Source organism: Gracilinanus agilis, chromosome 1 (assembly GCF_016433145.1).
Source record: "Gracilinanus agilis isolate LMUSP501 chromosome 1, AgileGrace, whole genome shotgun sequence".
Lineage (NCBI taxonomy): Eukaryota > Metazoa > Chordata > Mammalia > Didelphimorphia > Didelphidae > Gracilinanus > Gracilinanus agilis.
The window spans coordinates 707,304,411-707,329,414 of NC_058130.1; the positions used below are offsets into that span (position 1 = coordinate 707,304,411).

General features: G+C 41.3%; 1 protein-coding gene across 1 annotated transcript; it reads left to right on the forward strand.

The window, feature by feature from the left end:
• The first annotated feature begins 12,527 nt into the window (after positions 1 to 12,527).
• RPL8 (ribosomal protein L8) lies at positions 12,528 to 17,261 on the forward strand. The gene is made up of 5 exons (XM_044658362.1): positions 12,528 to 12,697; positions 13,390 to 13,531; positions 14,299 to 14,517; positions 16,240 to 16,355; positions 17,067 to 17,261. The coding sequence occupies exons 1-5, from the start codon at positions 12,560 to 12,562 to the stop codon at positions 17,223 to 17,225; spliced, it is 774 nt and encodes a 257-aa protein (XP_044514297.1). The 5' UTR covers positions 12,528 to 12,559; the 3' UTR covers positions 17,226 to 17,261.
• Positions 17,262 to 25,004: the final 7,743 nt, after the last annotated feature.

A 25,004-nucleotide genomic window follows, 5' to 3' on the forward strand; every position in this document is an offset into this window, starting at 1 on the left:
TTTCTCTTCATTTGTAAATAAACTTCCATAAAGGTCATTTTGACTTGAGGTTATTCTTTAATTGGGGATTGATAATTCTTCAATTCTCTGGCGACCAAACCTTTTAATATCCACTTAACCAAAACCCCTTTTCACCCCTTACAATTCTGTTGTTCTCAGTCCCAGAGCTCCCTAGATTCTGGGATCCAGAGGTGTCAGCACAGGCAGAAGAGCTCTTCAGTATTTCTGCATGTATCTTTTGCCCAACAAAGATTCACAGCATGATCCTTGGCTTAACCTAGGAGAGTCCATTAGTCCATGTCTTCATCATCATCATCATCAACTTCATCTTCATCATTGACATAGTTCACACCCAGCTGTGGGTGATGCAGTTGGTTATTATATTGAGCCTCTTGTGGGCATATAGAAAGAATTCACTATCTTTCTCTCCCTACCTCACCTCATATCCAAGCTGTTGCCAGGACCCACTGATTTTACCTTTGCATCACCTCTCAAATATACCTCCTTCTCTCTTCTGACACTGCCACTACTCTGATTGAGGCCCTCATCATTTCACATCTGGACCACTGCAATAGCTGCTGGTGGATCTTCCTGTTTCAAGTCTCTCTCCACTCCAATCTATCCTCCATTCAGTCACTAAAGTGATTTTCCTAAAACTCAAGTCTGATCATGTCGCCCTCACCACACTTGATGAATTCCAGGGGCTCTCTATTACCTCCAGGAACAAATATAAAATACTCTAATTGATATTTGAAACTCTTTATAACAGAACTGCCTTGCATTTTTGCAAGATGCGTACACCTTTCTCTCTGACATGTACTCTTTGATTCAGGGACACTGGATCATAAACAAGACACACCATCTCTTGGCAATAGGCATTTTCTCTGTCTGAATCCTATGCCTGGAATTCTCTCCCTCCTCCATTCCAACTACAGACCTCCCTGGCTTTCTTTAAGTTTGTGATAATTAGATTAAGTCTACACTGCCCATTTTTAGATTTAATCACCAAAGGTGAGAGCACCTCCAATTATGGGAGGTCCGTAACCCATTTGTGCTAGAGTGGGTGAGGAATCAGAATCAACTGACTGCCCCCTAGGCAGTTCTATGAGAAGTGTCTACTGTGATTGGACATGCAAATTAGGGAGGAGGTATAGGAAGTGACGCATAAGTGACCCCTTTAAAAGGAGGTCTTCTGCTGGAGAGGTCTTCTGGTGAAGAGGGCTGCTGGTTTTAGAGTTTTCCTGGTTTGTGGAGGAGTGCTGGCTGGGACGCTGAGACCTTGGTGAGACTGTTTTCAATATCTTCTTTAGAAGTCCAGGTAGTAAGTTTAAAGACTGAATCTTCCTGAACTTCTCTTAAGGAACTTCCCTTTAATAAATTCTGTGAATGAAGCTTTGCTTCATTCACCTCCCAGCCTCTGGCCCTCTGACTCTCGGCTGAGGGTTAATTAGATCTACCTGGATTAATTAGAGGATCATAGTAAATTACCTACTATGTTAGTCTTATTTCCTTATTTCCTCTCTCTCTTCTCAATTGTAAATAAACTTCCATAAAAGACAAATTTGACTTGAGATTATTCTTAATTTAGGATTGATAATTGTTCAATCCTCTGGTGACCAATCTTAAATATATTTACCCAAAAAAACCCTTTTTCCCCCTTACAAGTTTCAATAAAATCTGGCCTCCTACAAGAAGCCTTTTTCAACCTCTCTTAATTCCAGTGTCTTCCAATTGTTAATTATTTTCTATTTTCCTATATAGAGCTTCTTTGTATATATTTGTTTCCATTTTGTCTTTCCCCATTAAATTGTAAGCTCCTTGAGAATAAAGACTGTCTTTTCCTTATTTTAGCATCCCCAGCACGTGGCACAGTGCCTAGCACAGAGTAGGCAGTGTAAAATTGGAATATGGGAGATGCCATTTAAAAGTATATATATATTTTCTATGGAAACGTGGGAACTATCAAACTACATTTCCAGTGGTCCAACGGGTTTCTGGTTCTTTTGGCGTGGGGACAGTTTAAATGGGAGGAGTATCCGAAAGGAAGCCCTCTCTGCTAGCAGGCACGGGAAGAGAGGAGAGGTAACAATAATGGCGGGGGCAGCAGTTTTGAATTCTTACAAGCTCGTGGTCTAATGATTTTATCCCTATCAGCATGGCTTTAATTAAAATACTAATTTCTATATTTATATCAGTCTTTATTATTTTTAATCGTAACAGCAGGTAATACAAATTTGCTGAATTGAATTGCACAGAAAGGAATTCTAGGATCCCTTTTAATGAAGCATATAGGAAATAATTCTAACTAATATATTTAACAACTGAGTGAAACAAAAATTTTTATTCACTTACCTCTTAAGATCTCTCTACCTTCAGCTCCCTGCATGTCCAGGAACCATGGTTCTCCTCTTTGTTCCAGCTGTAATATCACATCAGGTTTGGACACTGGAAATCCTACTTGTGAAGAAGAAAATGAGATCAATTCTGTGTACAAAGAACTTCCCTCAGTTCTGAATTAGCCACTGAATCTGCAAGGGATGGACAGACAAGTAAACAATATGCATGGAAGTCAAAATAGAAGACCTATGCATTCTCTGAAAGAGTTCTGTGTTCCTCAGAGGGGAGGTAGGGATTCAAAGAGTTGATGAGATGAGCACAGAAATATACTCTCTGAAAGGTCTGGAAATTCCTACTTCTAAGAAAAAACCTAGAACCTGGGTTGTCAAAGCTGGGTCACTGCTACATATATTGCTCATAGGAAAATAAAAATGTAGATTTGGTGAGAGCTCCAATAAGTTGCCTGTTTTCACCTGTGGATAGACACACCTGTCTCCTGGAAATAAAAAGCAGAAATGTTCAATCACCAAACCCAGGGAGGATTAGGAATAATAATAATAATGACAATAATTGTAGCTCACATTTACATAAACTTTAAGGTTTGCATTTGCAAAGTACTTATATGATCTCATTGTAATTCAATTCAACAAGCATTTATTAATCACCTATTAGGTACTGATACCATAGGAGGGGCTGGTGACATAAAACAAAACCAAAAACAAACAAAAAAAGCAATCCCTGACCTCAAGCTTACATTCTACTCTCTGTTCCTCTATTAACCTCCCAAATACCTAAGAATCTAGGAGTCCAGTTTTAGTATTATTTAGTAAGGCTCCTTCATCTCAAAGAGCAGTTGATTTATATAACACTATTTATATAACATTATTTATTTGTGTAGGTCACAGTCCTTTACTAGATGCCCTGGGCTCCTCATGGATTATGTCTTTTCTAACTATTATGTTGGGACAGCTAGGTAGTACAGTGGATACAAGGCCAAGCTTGGAATTGGGAGGACCTGGGTTCAAATTTGACCTCAGGCACTTCCTAGCCCAGATGACCCCATTCCTCTTGGGTGAGGTACACAGCCACATCCTCAAAAGTCACTGATGTCTGAAAACAACAGTCCTATTACAATCACAGACTGATCCACTGTACTCGGAGGGGAAGGAGGAGTGTGTAAATAATAAGCATTAGGAAGAGTGGGGAGAAGTTACAGAGAATACATAAATATAGGAGCCTTTGCCTTCAGGAAAGGGCACAGAGATTCAGTCCCTGGGAGAAAGATTTCCTGGGTAAAGACATCTAGGCAAAGGGAAAGGACAAAGGCCTCAAAAATGATAGCAAGAGAATCTCAGAAATTCCAGACAGCTCACCTGAGGCTGGGTTGGCAAGAGCTTGGTAGCCATTGTTTGGTCTCCCAGGCTATTCCAGGGCTTAGGCAGAAAGCTGGAAGGAAGGCAGAGCTGGGGAAATAAAAAGAAATGGGAGAGAAATGAATGTTGTCCTCTGGCTCCTTTACTAGCTTGGCATTCCCTAGTTCTCTCCCTGCCCCCCACTGTTGTTAAGGCACTTCGAGTCCTGAGTGTGCCCATGGACATGCACTGCCAAATGTATACATAAGGTGCCAGGAGGCTTTCTATATCTGAGATTCTCCACCTCTAGGAAACCATGCTCCACTAGCCCCCAAATCACAGTTCTGTCTAGTACAACAAACATATTTTGAGGACCTACTATGTGCAAGACACTGTTTTATGTATTTATGAAACAAAGGAAAATAACTGCCATTTAGGGAGTGCTCTGTCTCCCATCTCTTTCTGCACTGACTTTTCCTTATTGCCCCTCATGCTCTCCCTCTTCACCTCCTCTCCCTCCTCATCTCTTCTCAGATGTCCTGCTTTATTTTATGACTCAACTCAAATGCCACATTCTGTAGGAAACCTTCCCAATATACCCCAGCTGTAGGAGCCTTCCCCTTCTCAAGTAGCTCTCCTTCTATTCTTCAAGTAAATCACCACTTTTTCACAAGCAGCCTCCCCCACTTTATTTTTATTTATTCCTCTGCCCCTTAAAGACAGGGGTCCATTTTTGCCCTTCTTTATATCCTTAGCATGTAGTTGTATGTGGCACATAGTCCTGAGAAATGGTGGATGTCACCTTGATTGACAAGGGAGGCAGTTGGAGAGATTGGAATGTTCCCAGATGCCATGAGCCAGGGGCAAACATCGGTTGCCAGGGCAGTATAAATACCCCTAACAGCCACCTGGAGGAGGTCTTTGGTTTTTTGGTCCTTAGATCTTTAGGTCTCTGAATCTTCCTAGCCCTTTAGGTCTCTTGGTACCTGGATGGTGAAAGGAGGCTGGGAGGTCTGAAGAAGCAGAGGGTGGGTAGGATTTGGATATTTCCTGAAGGCTGTGAGAGTTCGTACATCACCAAACACTGATAGTAAGAAAGCTGAGAGAAAATCACCAACACAGCTGTATCAACAGCAGTCACTCTCTGGTTTGGCATTGGCCAGGCTGAGCCAGAGGGGTTGTGAAGAACAAAGCTCCAGCTTCTACTAAGTTAATAGCCTCCAGCCCTGAGTGATTATAGATTATAGATATTAGATTGACAGGGTCTCCAATCCCCAATCCTTATCCTGATTTATCCTTTCCCTAATTATAGATCATAGATAAAGAGTGTTTAATAAGTACCTTCCTGAGTGGTCTTTATATCACGACCCTCGGGGAACGTGATCCAAGGCTAATCAGAGCCCTATATTATTAATTTATCCAACCCCAGGTTGGACCTGAAAGAGTTACCCATCCACTTAATCTTTCAGGGTCCTTCTGGGCAACTGTTATTGAAAGGGGGAAATTATAACAACTAGCAAGGGTGATTGGGGTTGGTGTTCCCCCATCACCAGCACCTAGGGAGAATACAGAGATACATCCACCTCACTGCATACCTATATCTCCCTAGGACCTGCCTTTCTTATAACAATAGTAAGGGCTTAACAAATGCTTGCTGATTGATGGCTTTGAAGTTTGAAAAGTATGTTCCATAAAACATTTCCTTTAGGCCCCACAACAGCTCTATGGAACATGTACCACAGATAATATCAGCCCATTTTACAGATGAGGAAACATGATAGAGAAGGTAAATTATTTGCTCATAATCCCACAGGGAATATGGAATAGAAGCAAGATCTGAACCCAGTTCTTCCTAGCTACAAATCCAATACTTTATCCATTATACCACACTGTCTCTAGATAAAAATCAAAGCACTTCCAGGCACCAGCTCTCCAAAAAGAAGCATGTAGGACTTTAATGTTTCCTTTTAATTATTAACATTTCCTCCATCACTTTCTTAAGTCTAGACCAGTGATGGGCAAACTTTTTAAAGAGGGGGCCAAAGGAAAGGAAATGCTCATCTGTCAGTCTGTTTCGAAGGCAACTCTTTCAAAGTTTCATTGTATTGTATCCTACTCATTGTATTTGTCAGATTAGGAATAATGTCTCTCAGTGGCTGGATAGAACATTTCAGGCAGCACCCAGCATCTGGCCTGCAGGTTGCAGTTTGCCCATCACTGGTCTAGACAATTCACAAAACAATAAATCAAGCTCTGATTTTAATCTAGCATTTGCTAATTTCTAAGGTGTAAATGCTTGCACTGAAAACTAGTTGGCTCCACCACACCACTGGTTCTAGGCAATATTATATAAGTATATGTATAGAAATATAGTGTATATTTATATATAAGTATTATGTACATATATTATGTCATATGTATATGTGTGTGGGGGTAAATACAAGAACATTTTAAGAGAAAAAGAACCAGGAAAGGTTTCACAGAGGAGGTGAAATCTGGGTTTATTCTTGAATGACAATGAGTCTTGAAGGCTGAAATGAGGACCGTATGATTGCCAGGGTCCAGAAATGGCTTGTGCAAATGCCTGAATTCAGGAACAGCTACTATTTGTTGTGCATGAAGGTAAATAATGTAAATAGGGCCAAAAAAATAGGTTAGAATCAGATTCCACCAGGCTGGGTAATTTGGGTTTTATGGTAGAAGCAATAGTAAGCTTATGAAGGCTTTGGGGGAAGGAGGTGGCATGATAAAAGCTATGCCATAGAAAGATATTTTAGAAAGATATAGAAGAGGGGAGAGGGTAGAAGTGAGGAAATAAAGTATGAATTATTACAATAATCCAGGTGAGAGATGATAAGCACTTTAACTAGGTGGCAGCTATGAGGGAAAATTGCAAGAGATGTCAGGAAAGTTAGACAGGCATGGACAACTATATTGGAAGAAGGAGGAAAAAGTCAAGGATAGATACAAGGTTGTGAACTTGGATGACTAGAAACATAGTAGTGTTCTCAACATAAACAGGGAAATTTGGAAGAGTGACAGGTTTAGCAGAAATATGATGATGATGATGATGATGATGTACCTATTGTTGATAATTCAACAAACGTTTATTAAATGTCTGTGTCAAGCACTGTGTTAGATAAAAATGATATAGTCCCTGCCCTCAAAGAGTAGACATTCTAATGAACTGCTTGATTCCTACATGAACTGGAAAAACCTCCATGAACTGATGTAGAGTGAAATGAGCAGAACCAAGAGAACATTGTACACAGAAGCTAAAATATTGTGGAAAGATCGAATGTAATTCACTTTGCTACTAGTAGCAGTGCAATGATCCAGGACAATTCCAAGGGACTTATGACAAAGGATGTTATCCACATCAAGAGAAAGAATGGTTGGAGTAGAAACACAGAAGAAAAATATATGATTTATCACCTGTTTGTATGGGTATATTATTTGAGATTTTGGTTTTAAAAGATTCGGTTACAAAAATGAATAATATGGAAATAGGTATCAAGTGATAATACATGCAAAACCCAGTGGAATTGCTTCTTAGCTCCTGGAATGGGGAGGGAAAGAGAGAGGGAGAGAAAATGAATCATGTAAACATGGAAAAATATCAAATTTTTTTAAGAGTTCACATTCTTTCCCCTTCCCCACTTTTAGAACCCTTTAATATAATTCAAGCATTAAGAAACAAGCAAAAAAGACAAAAACAACACCACATTTGGCATATCGTAGTAAGAGGGAAAATCCACACAACAGTAGTCATGTAAAATAAAGGCTACCCACCACAAAGATTCATTCAGAATATTGTAATTATTCCTGTTGAGTAAACTGTTTTTTCTTCAAGAGAGATACTCTAAAATATTCTGTTTGCATTCTTTGGAGATTTAAAGAATCTGAAACAATCTTCCAATTAGGCCAATTCAAAACATATTTCAGTTTCAATAAACTACATAAACAAATGATCTATTAGTCCATATTATAACATTGTGTCTTACAGAATACAGTATTTTGTCCTTTGGACTTGCAGAATTTCTAGAGAAAGAAAACTACAGCCTTCAAACCTAGATCAAGAACAACGTCGTCAATCAAAATAACTGCATCCAAAGGAGATTTTCACAAAGAAGGGCTGGGACTCAAAGTAGTCTTTGGTATACCTAATGGGATAACTTGAATGATAGCTATAGAGGATGAGACTGCAGGGAAAGGTTTAGTTGGAAGATTGGTTGGAGAAGAACTGTCAGTATATATTAAACAATCACTTGCACATGTGGCATTTTTCCTATCCAGATAGGACCTGAGGTTGGAGCCTTCTTCACAGACTTTTGGTGCCAAATCCAGGGTTATGGTTGGCTCAGTGGCACCATCAGGAGATAGAAAGTGCATTTCATCATGGGCTGGGGAGTGAGTGAACTTTAGAAAGGACCCAAATGGAGCTTATTATTGTGGGCAATGTAGTCCCATATGTGATCAACATATAGACAGGCATAGGTCCGGAGGAAGAGTCAAGAGAGCTCCTGTATGCCATGCTTGGGGAGTGATGCTCAGGAGACAGCAGCAATGGCACTGTTAAAGTTAAATTTAAATCTCTAGGTTCTTAGTTTCCATAGAGTTTATTAATATTACTTGAAACAGAGAGCATAGAGATAGAGGGAGACTAAAGCCTATTTCTAATCTAACCATGTGTCTCTCCACATGGCTGTCTCTCTCAGCCATGGTCCTCCACCACAGCTGTCCAAGGAAATAGAGAGTGTGCACCCCCTCTTTTATTCTTTCTTTTGGCTGGACATGTCACCTGTGACCTATGTTTGAACGTGTGACGTCCAATCACACAGAGCAGGGACACAGGTCAGACGACCTGGGGGGAGAGGGCTACCTTTACATAGAGGGGAATCCCAGATTCAGATTATAAGCCAGCCATGCCTGATCTTGTATAACTTTCATCCACATCCTCCCAAATATCTGCCATAGGGCTTACAAAGCACTTTCCAGATAATCTCATTTTTATCCTCATAACAATAGCACCTACCTCACAGAGTTGGTATAGTTCCTGACTTCAGGCCTAATTTATCCTTTTTTCAACTTTTGCTCATTCCTTCTGGCTCTGCCCTCTGGAGCCAAAGAGAATAAATCTAATTTCTCCTCTACATAATAGCCCTTCATATAACTGAAGACAGCTATCACATACCTGCTGCCTTCAATGAATCTTCATATGGTATAAATCTGAAACCTTTCTTCATCCCACCACCTTTCAACATTTTCCAGATTATCAGCTTCCTTCCTAAAATATGACAAGAACTGAATATTACACTTCAGATGTGGTCCAATCATCGCAGTATATAATGAAACTATTGTTTCCCTAGTCCTGGATACTGTGTTTTCTTTAATGTTGCCTAATATATCAAGGTGGGTAGGTGGTGTAGTAGATAAAATGCTGAACCCGAAATCAGAAAGACTCATCTTCTCAAGTTCAAATTTGTCCTCTAACACTTAGTACCTGGGTGATTCCTAGCAAATCACATCTATTTTCCTTACCTTCTTTATCTATAAAATGAGCTGGAAAAAGAAGTGGCAAGTCACTCCATTATCTTTGCCAAGAAAACCCCAAATGGGATCCTGAAGAATCATGCAACTGAAATGACAACAATATCATATCAGCTTTTTTGGTTGTCCTTAGTCACTCAAACTGAACTTACATCCACTAAACCCCCCAGATCTTTTTTTTTTTTTAAACCCTTACCTTCCGTCCTAGAATTAATACTGTGTATTGGCTCCAAGGCAGAAGAGTGGTAAGGGTAGGCAATGGGGGTCAAGTGATTTGCCCAGGGTCACACAGCTGGGAAGTATCTGAGGCCAAATTTGAACCTAGGACCTCCGGTCTCTGGGCCTGGCTCTCAATCCACTGAGCAACCAAGCTGCCCCATCCCCCAGATCTTCTTCAAACAAACTGCTCTGCAACCTTAATTCTACCATCTTGTATAGGATTAAAAAAAAAAACAAAACAAAAAAACAACCCTACAGTAAGATTTTATTTACAAACCTTATTAAAATTAATTTAGTTATATTTGACCTAATGTTCAAGTCTGTCAATATCTTTTGGGATTCTGATTCTATCATCCAATGTGTTTTCTATCCCTCCCAGCTTTCTGTTATCTATAAATTTTATAAGCATTCTATCTGTTCCTTTATCTAAGTCCCTGATAAATATGCTAAATAACAGACCCAGAGCTCCTTCCAACTTGACTAATGCTCATGACTATTCCATGGGTATTCATATTTATATGATCACTTAGGACATCTTTACCACAAGAATAGTTTAAAGGACTTAATAAATTGTTAAAAATCTAGATAAGTTATATCTATGACTTAAAGAGGAGGATACACAGCCTGACTGAGGTTAAGGGTTTTACCCAAAGTTATATAACTAAGAAGCTAGGTGATGCAGTGGATAGAACTCTGGTTTCATGAGTTCAAATCCAGCCTCTGACACTTGGCAGTGTGACTGGACAAATCAATTAATCTTGTTTGCCTTAATTTCCTCATCTACAAAATAAGCTGGAGAAAGAAATGGCAAACCACTCTAGTATCTTTGCCAAGAAAACTCCCAAAAGGGTCACGAAGAGTTGGACATGACTGAAACAACTGAACAACAACAAAAATACAACTAATAAGGATAAGAGGACAGGATTTTAAACCATGTTTTCATGACTCTAAGCCCAGTGCTCATCCATTATACTACTTAGCTACCTTTGAGCTACTCATTTAGTGGGCCTATCAAAGAAAGAAATAAACTTATTCTGGAATAACTACTTTCTGATGAAATTCTAAAGAACATCCATTTTATCACCCCAGCTGGTTAGTAGGGAAGTGATATCCAATATAAGTGAAAAAACAGTCAAATAATAAAAAGATGCTTTCAATGAATTCCTATCACCAGACCCAGATGAACTATATCATAAGGTATTAAAAGAACTATAAGATATCTGTACTGGGCCATGGTTAGTGACTTCTAAAAGATTATGTAGGATGGAAAATGTGCTAGAAAACTGAAGAAAGGTAAATGTACCAATTTTCACAAAAAGAGAAGTTAACACCTACAAAGTACAGATCAGCGAACCTGACTTCTATTCCTGGAAAAATTTGGAGCACATTTTAAATGGATAGTTTGAGAACATTTAGAAAGAGAATCCATGATCACTAAAAGCCAATATGCTTTATTAACAGTTCGTCCCAGATAAATCTTATTTCCTTTTTCAGCAAAGTAATTACAGCAGTAAGAATGCTAAATTCATCATCAAATAACTTTGTTAAGAATATTAAGTCTCTTATACTAGCAGAGTGGACTAGTTGGAGAAATATTGGATAAATGATAGTACTTTAAGAAAGACATAAACAACCTTGGGACATGTTTCAAAAAGGCATCCATGATCTTGAGAGAGGACTGGAGTGGATAATACATGAAGTTTAGCTTAACTCTTAACATTCCTTTTCCTTAGGTTAACTGTTACAGTCCCTAAACCCCATCCTTTTAGTGCACGTTCCTGGACTCTTGCTTGGATCACAAAACTCCAAACAAGCACTGTTCCACCAGAACAGAACGTTCCCCTGGATTCCTCACAGATCCAGCCCCTCCGCCTGACCAGCAGCCTGGTCCAGGCCACCACGCCCCCATCTAATACCCAGGAGCAGCGGCTGGAGGAGAAAGGCACAGATAGCACATCCCGCCAGCCCTTCGGGACTCACCCTCCACTCCGGGGCCGCGCGGAGGGTGGGGCTGATAGAGACAAGACAGGACGCCAGTCACTCGCACAAGCACAGCTCTAGCCCCAGCCGCAACAGAGCTATTGCACCCAGACCCCAAGCACCACCCCTTTCTCCCGCCCCCGGGGAGTCGCCCAATTGGAGAGCAGGGTTGCTCTGGGCGGAGCGGAGGACCAGGTTGGCATCTCTGTGGTCCTGGAAGCCGAAAGGGCTACAACTTATAGAACTGAAACGAGCGGCCACAATGGGACTCCGTCACCTCCAAGGCAGCTTGGCAGAACCCGACCCCGGTCATGCTTCCCTCCCGACACCGTCCCCAGATTCTTACAGGCCCCTTGGGCACAAAAGCCCGCAACCGCGACAGACCTGCCAAGAGGGGCAGCCTTCGTAACCACCTAGAACGAGGACAATCACCCCACTGCGGGCAGCGAAGTGTGCATACCCGCCGTCGCCAAGTGTGGTTGGGAGTGATTGGGAGAGTAAGGGTGCCGAAGTCTTGAATTGGAGAGATGGACTCAAGCTTCAGAACGCCCGGGAGGAAAGATGAGGAGAGGCTAGCCGGGTCCTCTTGGACTACGTTTCCCAAAGTGCACCATGGAGAGACACTGAACTGTGCTGGGGAAGACTACATGTCCCATGATGCAACACTCCCAACCACACCCTGCCAGTTGACTCCTGGCCCCTTTTCCGGTGGGTTACCTCGCCCCGGAAGATATAACGCTGCTGGGAGGTTGACTTCCTCTTTTCAGCAAGTCCATAGCCAGGTAAGACCTACTCTTCTCTCTCTCTGTGGCCTTCAGCCATCCATGCTCAATCGAGGTTTTCGCAGAGCCATCCTCCCTCGAGCAGTGGCCCCAATGTTGCGGGGACTCTCTGTTTCTATCTTTCCTCGGGCGCTGCCTCCCTGGGTCCAAGGAGGTGACGGCGCTGAGCCGAATCCGGCGCCTCCTACCCCTCCCTCCGCCTGACTGACATGGCGGCGGCTCGCCTCCACGAAGCTGCCGAAGCCGGCGTGCAAGGCCACTCGTCCCTGGGGGCCCCTAGAAAAGCGACGGGCGGGCTCCTCTTCCTCACTGCTTTTCTCCTTTCCCAGACGGCGCGACATGGGCCGGGTGATTCGTGGTCAGAGGAAGGGTGCGGGCTCCGTCTTCCGAGCTCATGTGAAGCACCGAAAAGGGGCCGCCAAGCTTCGGGCCGTAGACTTCGCGGAGAGGCATGGCTACATTAAGGGTATTGTAAAGGTGAGGCTGAGGCAGGGGTGGAGAATTATCGGGTGCCAGTACATAACACCCACTGAAAGGGCAGCAGTCTGGCTCAACATCCGCTTGTCCAATTTCTCTCCAACATCAGGGGGGGTGAGAATGGTGCTTTACAAAGTAAGTCAAGCAAGTTTTCATTGGCGTTTTTTTAGCTAAATTAAATAAAGGAAAATGATTACTACTTTCAAGGAACTGAATCTGATGGGGAAGACAATATGCAAACAGTTACATACATTAATTGGAAGGTAATTTAAGGTAAAGCAGTCCGGGCAGGAGTGGGTTGTGAAAATTCTCTTACCGAGGGTAGAATTTTGAATTAAATCTTTAAAAGAAGGCAGGAAATAAAGAAGAGATTTCCAGACCAAGAACAGCCACTGAAAAGCCATAGGGGAGGAATATTTTATTCTGTAACAGTTTCTGGATCTTAGATTGCAAAGAAGTGTTAGAACCAGAAGAGTAGGAAGAGGCCAGGAATTTAAATTCACTAACCTTTATTATATTCTCACTGCCTTTGAGATAAAATGTTGGGCTAGATGCATTTCTTCATTGTGACAGTACAATTTAAGATCCTACTTTAGCTCTTACCTAATTATCTTTCAGGTCTATATATGTTATCTTTGTATGAACTGATAGCTTCATTTGACAGGATTTCGTAAATTCTTATGTTCCTTCAGGACATAATCCATGATCCAGGTCGAGGGGCTCCTCTTGCAAAAGTAGCTTTCCGGGATCCCTACCGATTTAAAAAGAGGACAGAGTTGTTCATTGCTGCTGAAGGCATTCATACTGGCCAGTTTGTGTACTGTGGTAAGAAAGGTAAGTTGCATTTTTATTTTTTTAAATAATAGCTGACATATGTCCATTCATCCTGACTAGCCATTTCACTAGAATGTAATTCAAATGGCTAAATAGTATGTTCATTGAATAAAAGGCAATGTGACTGTATCTGATCACATACTATTTGTTAGATATAAGATTTTAACCCAGGTTTTCCTGGCTATCCTGAATTCTAGCACTATTGCCTTATTTCCAGTTTTATGAGTATATTTTGTTAGTAGAAAGTTTTCCTTTTGTCTTATAAAAGATCAGCTTCGAGGAAATGAAGCAGCAGTTTTATATAACCGTGTATAATCTAGAGTATTCCCTAGTTGGGGAAGCTCCCTATCCAAGACAGTTTTTAATATATAAGCGCCCGTTCTCACAAAGGGTTATTCTAATGTCCTTCCTTAAAACTTAAAGGAATCTGATATATTGATACTTGGGTAAACAGATTTCAATTACCCAATAAGGTATTTTTCAGGTCATACTTTGCTAGCATTCCTTAGCAAACAGTCCTTGAAAAAGGCCTTGCTGTTTTTAAATCTTGTCAAGCTTCTATTCTCAGTTTAAATCATTGGGATTTGATTATTTGAATTGAATTAAGTCTTTGCCATGGTCCTCAGATTTATCATAGGAGTTTGTATGTCTTTCCCTCATTAGACAGTAAGCTCCTTGAGTAATAGTCTCTTGAATATTTTTATCCACATCATAATGCTTTGCTACACAGTAGGTGCTTTATTCAATGTAATTTTCTTTGTCTTTAGCTCAACTCAACATTGGCAATGTCCTCCCAGTTGGCACTATGCCTGAAGGAACTATTGTGTGCTGTCTTGAGGAAAAGCCTGGTGACCGGGGTAAGCTTGCCCGTGCATCTGGAAACTATGCCACAGTTATTTCCCACAATCCAGAAACTAAGAAAACACGTGTGAAGCTGCCTTCAGGCTCCAAGAAAGTAATCTCCTCTGCAAACAGAGCTATAGTTGGTAAGTGACTGAGTCAAAGTTTGTTGGGGTAAAGGTACCTAATTGCTTTGCCATGGAGCCAAATGTTAAAGAAACTAAAATGTCTGCCAAGAATTGTAGAATTGCCATCCCCATAAAACAATGTTTAGTGGGGCAACGGGGTGGCTCAGTAAATGGAGAGCCAGGCCTGGAGACAGAGGTCCTGGGTTCAAATCTCACCTTAGATACTTGCTAGCTGTGTGACCCTGGGAAAGTCACTTAACCCACATTGCCTAGCCTTTACCACTCTTGTTTTGGATTCTAAGGTAAGGGTTTAAAAAGCCCAGTGTTTAGTACTCTTGCTTGAACTTGGTTCTTGCAACTAAAAAGCCTTCCCTTTCAATCAGTCATATCTTAAAGGTGTTTCATCTGCTTTAATCTATAACATTTGCAAAGAACATTATATACATTATCTTAATTGGTTGGTTTTCACCACAACCCTATGAGGTAGGTGCTGTTCTCTCCATTTTACAAAGAATAAAAGGCTAGGACAAGTTCTCAGACTTGCCTGGATCACAACTATGATTGCCAAGGCAACTGCTCACATTTTATAGTACCTTAATATTTGTAAAGTGCTAATGACTAAGTAGTCAGGCTACCTATCCTGGCTTCATTTTTTTTTTTTTAACCCTTAACTTCTGTGTATTGGCTCCTTGGTGGAAGAGTGGTAAGGGTGGGCAATGGGGGTCAAGTGACTTGCCCAGGGTCACACAGCTGGGAAGTGTCTGAGGCTGAATTTGAACCTAGGACCTCCCGTCCCTAGGCCTGACTCTCACTGGCTTCATTTTTTTTAACCATTTTTTTACCTGTCTCGAATAAGTTTGTAAGTGAGCATAACTCTTGAAATTCATTGGTAGACAATCTATTATGTCCTGGGAGGTATTTTAGCCTTTGTTTCTACTGTCTCCATTTTATATGTAGATGGTTTTTTTTTTCTTTTTTTTTTTTTTTTTTTTTTATCCTGGGACTCCATTCTAGGAGCATAGGGCCACAACCAGTAGGCAATGGGTCACACTGTCGCTCAGGGTCACCCAGCTGGGAAGCGTCTGAGCCCGGATTTGAACCTAGGACCTTTCGTCTCTAGGCCTGGCTCTCAATGTAGATGTAATACATAGTATTTAAGTAGATTGTATTAAATAGGATAACACAAATGAAAAGTGGTCACTATAGTGCTTCCATAAAAGTAAGCAAGCTCATGGAATTAATGTAAATTTTTTCCCTTAGGAATGTAGGTTTTGATTTAAAAGGAATCATCCTTCAGGAGATTTCAAAATACCTGATCCAGTGCCATATAGGTCTCAGAGCTTATTATTTGTATATGCCAAAAGTGCTGCTAATTTGTGAACAGGTTTCTATACTTGCTAATATGAAATAAGAGCCTGTCTATGTTAATAGCAGCTTAGAAAGTTGAAGAGGCAAAATAACTTTCTGAATTATACAGGCCAGGGAACAGGAGATTTGAGGGGTTGGGGAGAGAACACAAAACATCCTAAATTAATCAAAATGCTGGAATTCTTAGGAAATGATCCATGGTCTCAAAAATTGTTTATTTTGGAAAGTCACTTAAGGATTATAGTAACACCCAGTCTAGCAGAATTTTAAAGTTAGGATCAGGATCTTGTGTTATTTAGGGAATGTAGAAAACAGCTTCATTATTCTCTGTAGAATATCACCTCACTGAATCTAAAAACATTTGTTTCATAGGTGTTGTTGCTGGTGGAGGTCGTATTGATAAACCCATACTTAAAGCAGGCCGAGCCTACCACAAATATAAGGCTAAGAGAAACTGCTGGCCTCGTGTCCGGGGTGTGGCCATGAATGTAAGTGTCCTGAGCTATGGAGTGGGATTCTGGATCTATTTTATATATTGTTTATATTAGATGGGCATTTGTGGGTCAGTTTTTTTTTTTTTTTTTTAAACCCTTACCTTCTGTCTTGGAGTCAATACTGAGTATCGGCTCCAAGGCAGAAGAGTGGTAAGGGTAGGCAATGGGGGTCAAGTGACTTGCCCAGGGTCACACAGCTGAGAAGTGTCTGAGGCCAGATCTGAACCTAGGACCTCCCGTCTCTAGGCCTGGCTCTCAATCCACTGAGCTACCCAGCTGCCCCCTGTGGGTCAGTTTTGATGGTTATTTAGCTATATTTCTAGTCATCAGTCTTTCAGACTACTACCCTGTTTGGCTGGGTAGGTGGGGAAAGTGAAAGAGGGCATAACAGCATTCAACTAAAAATGTTAAATTTTTCTTTTAAAATTTTTGTTTTTTGTCATTTTCAGATATTTCCTTTACCCCTATCCCAAAAGCCATTCTTTTATAGCAAGGAATAAAAGGGGAGGAGTAGTTCATAAAACTAACCAACATATTAGGATCTGACAGCTGTCTATGCCTACCATCTGATAATGGGGATGGGATGGGATGGGATGGGATGGGATGCTTATCCCTTTTTTTGAGTTTAGTCAACCTGGAATTAAAGGAGGCAGTCTTTGTTTTCATGCATGCCTGTTGATTTAAGAACCCTTTCTGTCCCTGTAGCCTGTGGAACATCCCTTCGGAGGTGGTAATCACCAGCATATTGGAAAACCATCCACCATTCGAAGAGATGCCCCAGCTGGACGAAAGGTCGGTCTCATCGCTGCCCGGCGTACTGGTCGACTCCGGGGTACCAAGACTGTACAGGAGAAGGAGAACTAAAGTACAGAATCCTGACAATAAAAATTATTTTGGAAATTGTGTAAATAGAATTATATTTATAAATATTACTAGTGGTTTTAGAATTTGGAGCCTCCCAACAATGCTAGGTAATATTAATTGCTACTTGTATAAGGGCTTTTATATTGAAAAAGCCCAGGGCTTCTGACATTAAAAGTTCTTATTCCTCATTTCCTCATCAGTAAATAACATGAGCATGTATTCTCTTATACTCTTTTCTAATATTAAAATAGAAGTTTTTAAAAGATTAGCTAAATATGAAATACTTGAACTAGAGTCAGTAGCATAGGTCTGATGAGTGGTAATCCTGAACTGAGATAGTATCTATGTTGGGTAGAAATGAAAGATTTAGAAGCTAAATGAGTCAGTATAACACCAATTTTGTGGGTCTAATGGGAAGCCAGGAAGTTCAAAAGAGGTTGAAACAGAATCAATCCTGCAGATCTGAAATACTTTTACATTTTAACATCTGAGAACTATTTCTCAGCAAGAGAAGAGTGGGTACCTATAAGATGGTGGGTGGTTCATAGAGGTTGGTTTGGGGAAAAGAATAAGGGACCACTGCAAAGATGGTACAACCCATTTTCTCTTAATAGCTGCTTTGGAGGACTGATTGGGTCAGATCAGATTATTCCCCTGCTTTGGGGGATCACTTCTGGATATAGTGGATCCAGGCTTCAAATCCCTAAAATAACATTGAGCAACCCCCAGGTAAAAAGTCAGCAGCAAAGGAGCTTCCAGACCGGTATTCTGGAAGATGGAGTTGGATATCAGCCTGTGTGACCAAGGCAAGGCACAACCCCTGCCTCAGTTTCCTCTACTGTAAAATGTGTTATCTACTTAACCTTTCATGAGTGATCAAATGTGACCTCTAAAACCTTAGCACAATGACTGGGACCTAGCAAATTCCCTATAGATGGTTCCCTCCCTTGAAAATAGTCCAAGAAAGTGAAAACTAGTGGTTTTCTGAAGGGCCCACAGTTTCTTAGGCTTCCACTAAGCCTGATGCTCGACCAGCAACACAAGCAGAGGATGAAATGAAGGAATGTTGAAAGGGAAATAGGGATTTGGGTTGAAAGTTATGTGTAAATCCTACCCCCTGCTTTCCAGGCTGCCAAATTGTACCATCTCCAGGCACTTGCCTTGGCTGGGTCACTGGGTCCCGGCAGGGTCTTCCCTCATGGCCGCGCGGCTTGGTTTCCAGCCTCATCCCTGGACAGACCCCTTCTGCTCTGCCTCAAAATGATGCCTCCTGCATTTTTACGGCAAAGATCAGGGCTGGACGGGGCACCTGCCACCTGGACCCAGAGCTGCAAGCTGCTCGTCTATTCCTGCTTGGGAGCTAAAGAGTATTGGTCACACCGAAAAGCACCTGAAAGCGGCGCCCTTAAGGGGAATTGACCACACAGTTCTACCCCGATCAAGTCTACGTGAGCGCGCGGGCGGTCCATTGCGCAGCCGCGCGGGGTTGGGGTAATGCGTGGTGGACACGTTCCCACGTAGGGAGAATAAGTAGGCTCTAAGCCTGCGCTGTGCGTTACACTATGGGACGCTGGTTTTGAAGGAGGCGGGAGGGGAGAGAAGAGGAAGGGGCGTGGCGGTTAAATGTACTGGCGATTGCAAAGGACTTAGTTGCTGCGGCAGAGAAAGTTCGGGGGCACGAAGGCTGAGTTTGATAAGGGGAAAGGCAAAAGTTTGGCAGCCATGCCTGTCAAGGGCAGGAGATGAAGAAAGGCGGACCCAGGGGGGCCATTTCTGTTTGGGGCAGATGAGGGGAAAGAAAGGCCGCAGTAGCCATCTTTAAGGAGGGAATCATTTTGGGGAGGGGGAAGAGTCACTGCGGTGGCTCTCTCTACTTTCTGACCCAGCCTAGAGATGAGCCATAGATAAAAGGGCCACCCGAGTCTTATCTATAGCCTTAGGATCTCCGGTGTTCCTAACTCCACAGCCTGGGGTTGGAGAGGGAGTGCCACTCAGCCGACCCCTTCCTGTCCATCAATGTTCGAACTTGCCATCCATCGAGTGGCCGTCCTAGAGCGGCCTCACCGAAGTCCCGGATCGCCTCTGGGGGGTCGGGTCGGAGGTCGAGGGTCGGGACGCAGGCTCTTCCGGGTGGGCTATTGCGGAGGCCCGTGGTCTCTGTATGGGGGTGTATCTTTCTTCCCTTCCCTGCGGTGGGTGAGTCCGGGCCCGAGGGAGGCGCGTGAGGGTTGGAGGTTGTGTGAGAGTCCCAGGGCCTCCTCTCCCCATATTTCTCCTTTGTCTTTCCTGGCTGCTGGGATTATTATGCACACTAGCCAGCTCGTGGGGCCCGCCTGGCTTCGCACCTCCCTGGTGCCTTCACGAGGTCCTGTGTTACTGAGCTTCATTGTGGGCCTTTTTTGGCTCTTAAACCCGAGGATGAGCTCGGAGCTGGAGCCTAGCGCGGGGCTCTCCACAAAGTAGGTCGTTAATGTTTGTTGGATGGTAGACATGCCCCACTGTCTCCCAAGAACAGTTTCCCCATTATGGGGTGGTGATTAACTCGGGGTGGAATCCCGAGTCAAAAAGGCGCATCCGTGAAAAAAAAGCTGGGTTTGGGGGCTGTGCCTTTTTGTGTGCTCTAGACTGTTATCCTGCTGAAGCCCATAGATCACTTCTCAGGATAATGCTTTTAAGTAATCAAAATTTTAGTCAGAGATGAATGAAAATACAATTTTTTTTTCCTACAAGTTCAAAGACTCCTGGAAAATCACCCAGGAATTTCGATGGGAATCGGTGGACGCCCCGTTCCCCCCCACCCCCCACCTCCTCCACTTCCACCACACTGGTTTTAAAACCCCTGCTATAGAGAAAAAAAAAAGCACTGGATCTGGAGTGGAGAGAAACTTTGGTATGAATCCCAAATTTGACATTAGTCTGCTTTATAGTATGTCTGCCTGTAAAATGGGAGTAACAAAAGGAACTGTGCAATAACTCCAAGAATCATTTAGCTCTAAGTCTAGGTAGATGGCATATAGCTTTGAAACTTTTTAAAGTATACTAAAACCTATTGTCTTCACCACTAGCTTATATGTTCAGCACTTTTTTTCTTAGACTAAACTTGTAAGTCATTGATATCGGGAAGTCTCCTTGCAAATATGCAGCTGCCCTGCAACTCAGGGTTTGGAGTCCCTGGGGGTTCTTGACCAGAGTCATTTGACTAATGGGAGACACAGAAGTTGATTCCCAAGTCTAGCACTGGAGGAAAAGACAGTCGGTTTGGGTCTCCCGTGGAGAGAGGTTGTCTAACCAACTAAGCTGCTTCCTTACCTATCTGTAGTATTGAAATATTTATTTAAGAAATTGTTATTTTGGATAAACCCTTTATATCTTCCTTCCCAATATTATTTCCTACCTTCCCTCCTTTACCTTATATGTCTGTGGAGTTGATAAGGAGAGTAATTAGAGAGGAGTTCAAATCTGTGAAGGGTTAATTAATTGACAGCATTAGATATAAAGAAACTAGTCAGTCATCTTTTATTCCCTTTAGTTATCAATAGCATTTTGTAAACTTGAGTTAAAGGCAGGTCCTTACTCAGACTCCATCTCTGCCTCCCTTCCCCCACCTGAGGTTCCTGAGACAACTGTTAGGGCTTCCTTTGAACCACTTTCCTGACACATCAACCTTTAAAGATAATAAACCCTTTTGTTGTTTCAACAGACTTATTAGTATAATTGGTCAGTTATTTAAGAGAGGGAAGAAGAGGGAAAGAACTAATATACTCTGGGTTTGAAAGGAAGCCGGGATATCCATCTTGGAGGAAGGTGTAACTTCAAAACAAGTCCCTTCCTGTGAAATTAACTAAGCCTGTTGTTAATTTCAGTTTAGTCTATTTCCCTCTGCCTAAGTCTAAGTTCCAGACTCTAAAGCATGCTGTTTTGTCTGTTTAGTTTAATTTCTCCTCTCCCTGAAGATCTCTGTTTTCCTTCTGTGTTATACTCCTGACTTCAGTCCTATTATATCCTGAATCTCCTTAATCCCAGCCTATCTGTAACCTAAATTACTCACTTAGCAAGTCTCTGACAACCTCCTTTCAAAATTCCCTTATCCCACACACCTTTCTTCAATTTACCCCCATTACATTCCACTAAATTAAAGGTTCCTTTAGTGTGAATGTGTCATGGACCTCTTTGATAGTATGTTGAAGCTTATGAACTGGTATTTCAGAATAATGTTTTAAATATTAAAAACACATAAGATTATAAAGGAAACCAATTATATTGAAATAAAGGTGGAATTTTCCCCCATACAAGTTTAAGGACATCTTAAAAACTATCCACAGACCCTTTCAGGTCTGTGAACCCCAAATTAAGAACCCTGATATAGACCCATATTACTGTCATCTTTTTGATTTAGCACTAAAAGGGATCTTAAGAATTCTTCTAGTTGAAACATTTTCCATATAAGGAAACTGATCATTCAGAGAACTTAAGGGTTATTAGGTTATAAGTATTAAAGATGAGATTTGAATTTAGATCCTGTGACTAAATCTGATGATCTTTTTACTATATACCATACCCCCTAGATATTGCAGGATAAATTCTGAACCTGTCTGAAATTCATATTCAACAAACATTAAATGCCTGCTATGTGCATGTTGCTTAATGGGAATCAGGGCTTTAAAGAGAAAAAAAGCATTCTCAGGGATACATATTTACAAATAAAGTGAGTTAAAAGGAAAAGGAGACACAGATATGAAGGTATGATGAAAATATTTTGTAAAACTATATAAATTATTGTTATTATTGAAGTGTTAGCTGGGACTTTAACTATATTTCAATTCCAAGAATAAGTTGGATATGGATAAGAAAAGGTAGGGCATTCCAGAGAGAAAGCACCAAGGGTTGAGTGAAAGTGGGAATGGCATGGTGTTTGTGGAAGAGGAAAAAAGATACTTGGGAGACTGGTCTGAATGAGGAATTCATGCTGTTACTGAATAGTTCACATTTACAAAATAGTTTCTTCAACCACTACTGGGCCCTCAATGTAGGAAGCAATTAATCTTATACCTTCCCTGTAGATTTCCTATTTCACTCCCTACAAAAGCTACTCCAGATCTTCCTAAAGGACTAGTCTGATGAAATCACCACCCTATTCAATCAGTTCTCTTGACTCCCTGTTGCTTCCATGTTCAAATAAAAAGACCTTTTACTTTTAAAGCCCTCTATAACCTGGTCTCCTACCTTTCCAGTTTTCTTTTCACTGGCTTTTCACAATTCCTGGAACTCTTCTTCCTCAGCTCTGCCTCCTAGTTTCCTTTAAGTATCAGATAAAGTCTTATCTTCTGTAAGAAACCTTTCCAAACTCCCATTAATACCAGTGTCTTTGCTATGAGATTATCTCCAGTTTTCCATATATATATATATCTTGTTTGTACATAAAGAGAGGTGATGTTCTACAAATCTAGCCTCAAACACTAGCTCTGTGACCCTGGACAACTTACTTAATCTCTCTTTGCCTCAGTTTCTTTAACTGTAAAATAGGAATAATAATATCTACTTTCCAGGGTTGTTATGAGAATCAAATGAAATAATATACATTCATAAAAGCACTTATCACAATGCCTTGTACATAGGTGCTTAAGGGCTTCTTGATTTGAGTCTTCTCAGGTTTCCCATACCTTTTTTTCCACCCTCTTAGCTGAAGATCTGCCTCTTATTTCTTGAGAAAATGTAGGCCATTTCCCATTAGTTGCCTCCTCTTCCCTTTTCTATATAGAAATCCTATGACTGTGATGGAGAACCTATGGCACATGTGCCAAAGATGGCACACGGAGACTTCTCTGTGGGCATGTGCCCATCTCCTGCCAGAGTTAGTTACTAGAAAGGCAGAGGGAATCAGGTGAGCTACTCCTTTCCTTCTCTCCACTGCGCCTTCCTGTTCTTTTGCCCAGCAGCCTAATGGAAGAGCTTATTCCCTCCCCTGAGCAGAGCACTTGGGCCACTTCTCTTCCTTTCTCCCACCTCTGTCAGGGGTAAGGCGGGGTGGGGCATGGCATGTAGTCTAGAGGAGGCAGGGCACAGAATTTGGTCTCTAAAAGGTTTGCCATCACTGTCCTATGACATTTTCTTTTCCTTCAGCCTCTGATGATGAATGAATCTTCTGTTCTCCAAGACCAACCCCAACATGTGATCTTGATCCCATCCTCTCCCATTTTTTCCAGCAATTATATCCTGTTTCTGATCTTCAGCCTCTCACTATTTACCAAATCCTTCCGTTGCCTTCAAACATGCTTGTGTCCCCAACCTTAAAAAAACTTTGACAAAACTCTACTATCTTTTTAAGTTCTTCTATATCTCACCTGCCCTCAGCTAAACTAGAGAAGGCTTGTCTCCACTTTTTCAGTTTAGCTTCCAAATTAATCACTAAGCTAAATATACCCTTTCCCAAATTATCAAGGATCTCTTAATTGGCAAATCTGATGGTCTCCTCAATATTCTCATTCTTCTTGACTTTGCTGCATTTGACTCTAACCATAGTGGTGTCTCAGGGTTCTGCCCTGGTCCCTCTTCTCTTTCTATATTATGTCATTTGGTAATCTCAACAGCTCTAATGGATTAAATTACTGTCTCTGTGCTGATTTTCTACAGGAAGTCTTCTCCAACCCTATTAATTCCAGTATCATCCTTCTGTTAATGATTTCCTATTTATCTTGCTTTATTTGTTTACATGTTGGCTCTCATATTAGATTATAATTCTCAAATCTCTAAAGGATAGAGATTATATTTTGCCTTTTCTTTTTTTAATTCTCTAGTGCTTAGCACAGTGCCTGGCACATGTTATTGTTCAGTCATATCTGACTGTAACCCCATGGAATTATCTTGGTAAAGATACTAGAGTGGTTTGCCATTTCCTTCAATGTGTCCCCATTTTACAGATGAACTGAGGCAAATAAGAGTTAAGTGATTTGCCTACTGTCACACAGCTGATATCTGAGATCAGATTTCAACTTGAATCTTCCTGATTCCAGGCCAGGTAATCTATCTACTCTACCACTTAGCTGCCCTACCAGACACATAGGAAATGCATAATAAGTATATATTACTTTTTTTTTTTAAACCCTTACCTGCTGTCTTGGTGTCAGTTCTAAGACAGAAGAGTGGTAAGGGCTAGGCAATTGGGATTAAGTGATTTACCCAGGGTCACACAGCTAGGAAGTATCTGGGGCCAGATATGAACCAAGTCATATATATTGACACACACACACAAGCCTTATCTTAAAATATAAATCTAATTCTGCATCTTGATAATATCACCTTTTAGGAGATGGATAACATATAATTTCAACAATTCTCTAGAGTGGTGGTTAGTCATTTCATTGATCAAATATCTTAAGTCTTTAAAAGTCTTTAGGGTTTTTTTTTAACAATGTTATCATTATATAAGTAATTCTCCTGGTTCTCTCCCTTTACTGTACTGTTTCAATAAGTCTTCCTAGTTTTTTCTGAAACCATCTCATCTTTTCTCATTTGTAATACTGTTCCATCACATTCATATTTTTGTTTAATCATTCCCCAGTTGTTAGGTACCTTCTTGGATGATAGTACTTTGCTACAGTAGAGCTTCTGTGATAATTTTTGTACAAATAAGTCTTTTCTCTGTTTTTTTGAATATCTTTGGGGTTGACCTAGGCATGGTTTTGCTTAGTCAGATGTTTGTAGTTTATTGAGATTTTGGATATACAGTGATCCCTCACCTATCGTGGGAGTTATGTTCCAGAGACCCCCACGATAGGTGAA

Bases quoted from the DNA above. Each gene is read 5' to 3' on its own strand.
- RPL8 (XM_044658362.1), top strand. From the start codon at position 12,560: ATGGGCCGGGTGATTCGTGGTCAGAGGAAGGGTGCGGGCTCCGTCTTC. The intron at 12,698-13,389 runs GTGAGGCTGAGG...ATGTTCCTTCAG, and splicing joins ACATTAAGGGTATTGTAAAG to GACATAATCCATGATCCAGG. The intron at 13,532-14,298 runs GTAAGTTGCATT...CTTTGTCTTTAG, and splicing joins TGTGTACTGTGGTAAGAAAG to CTCAACTCAACATTGGCAAT.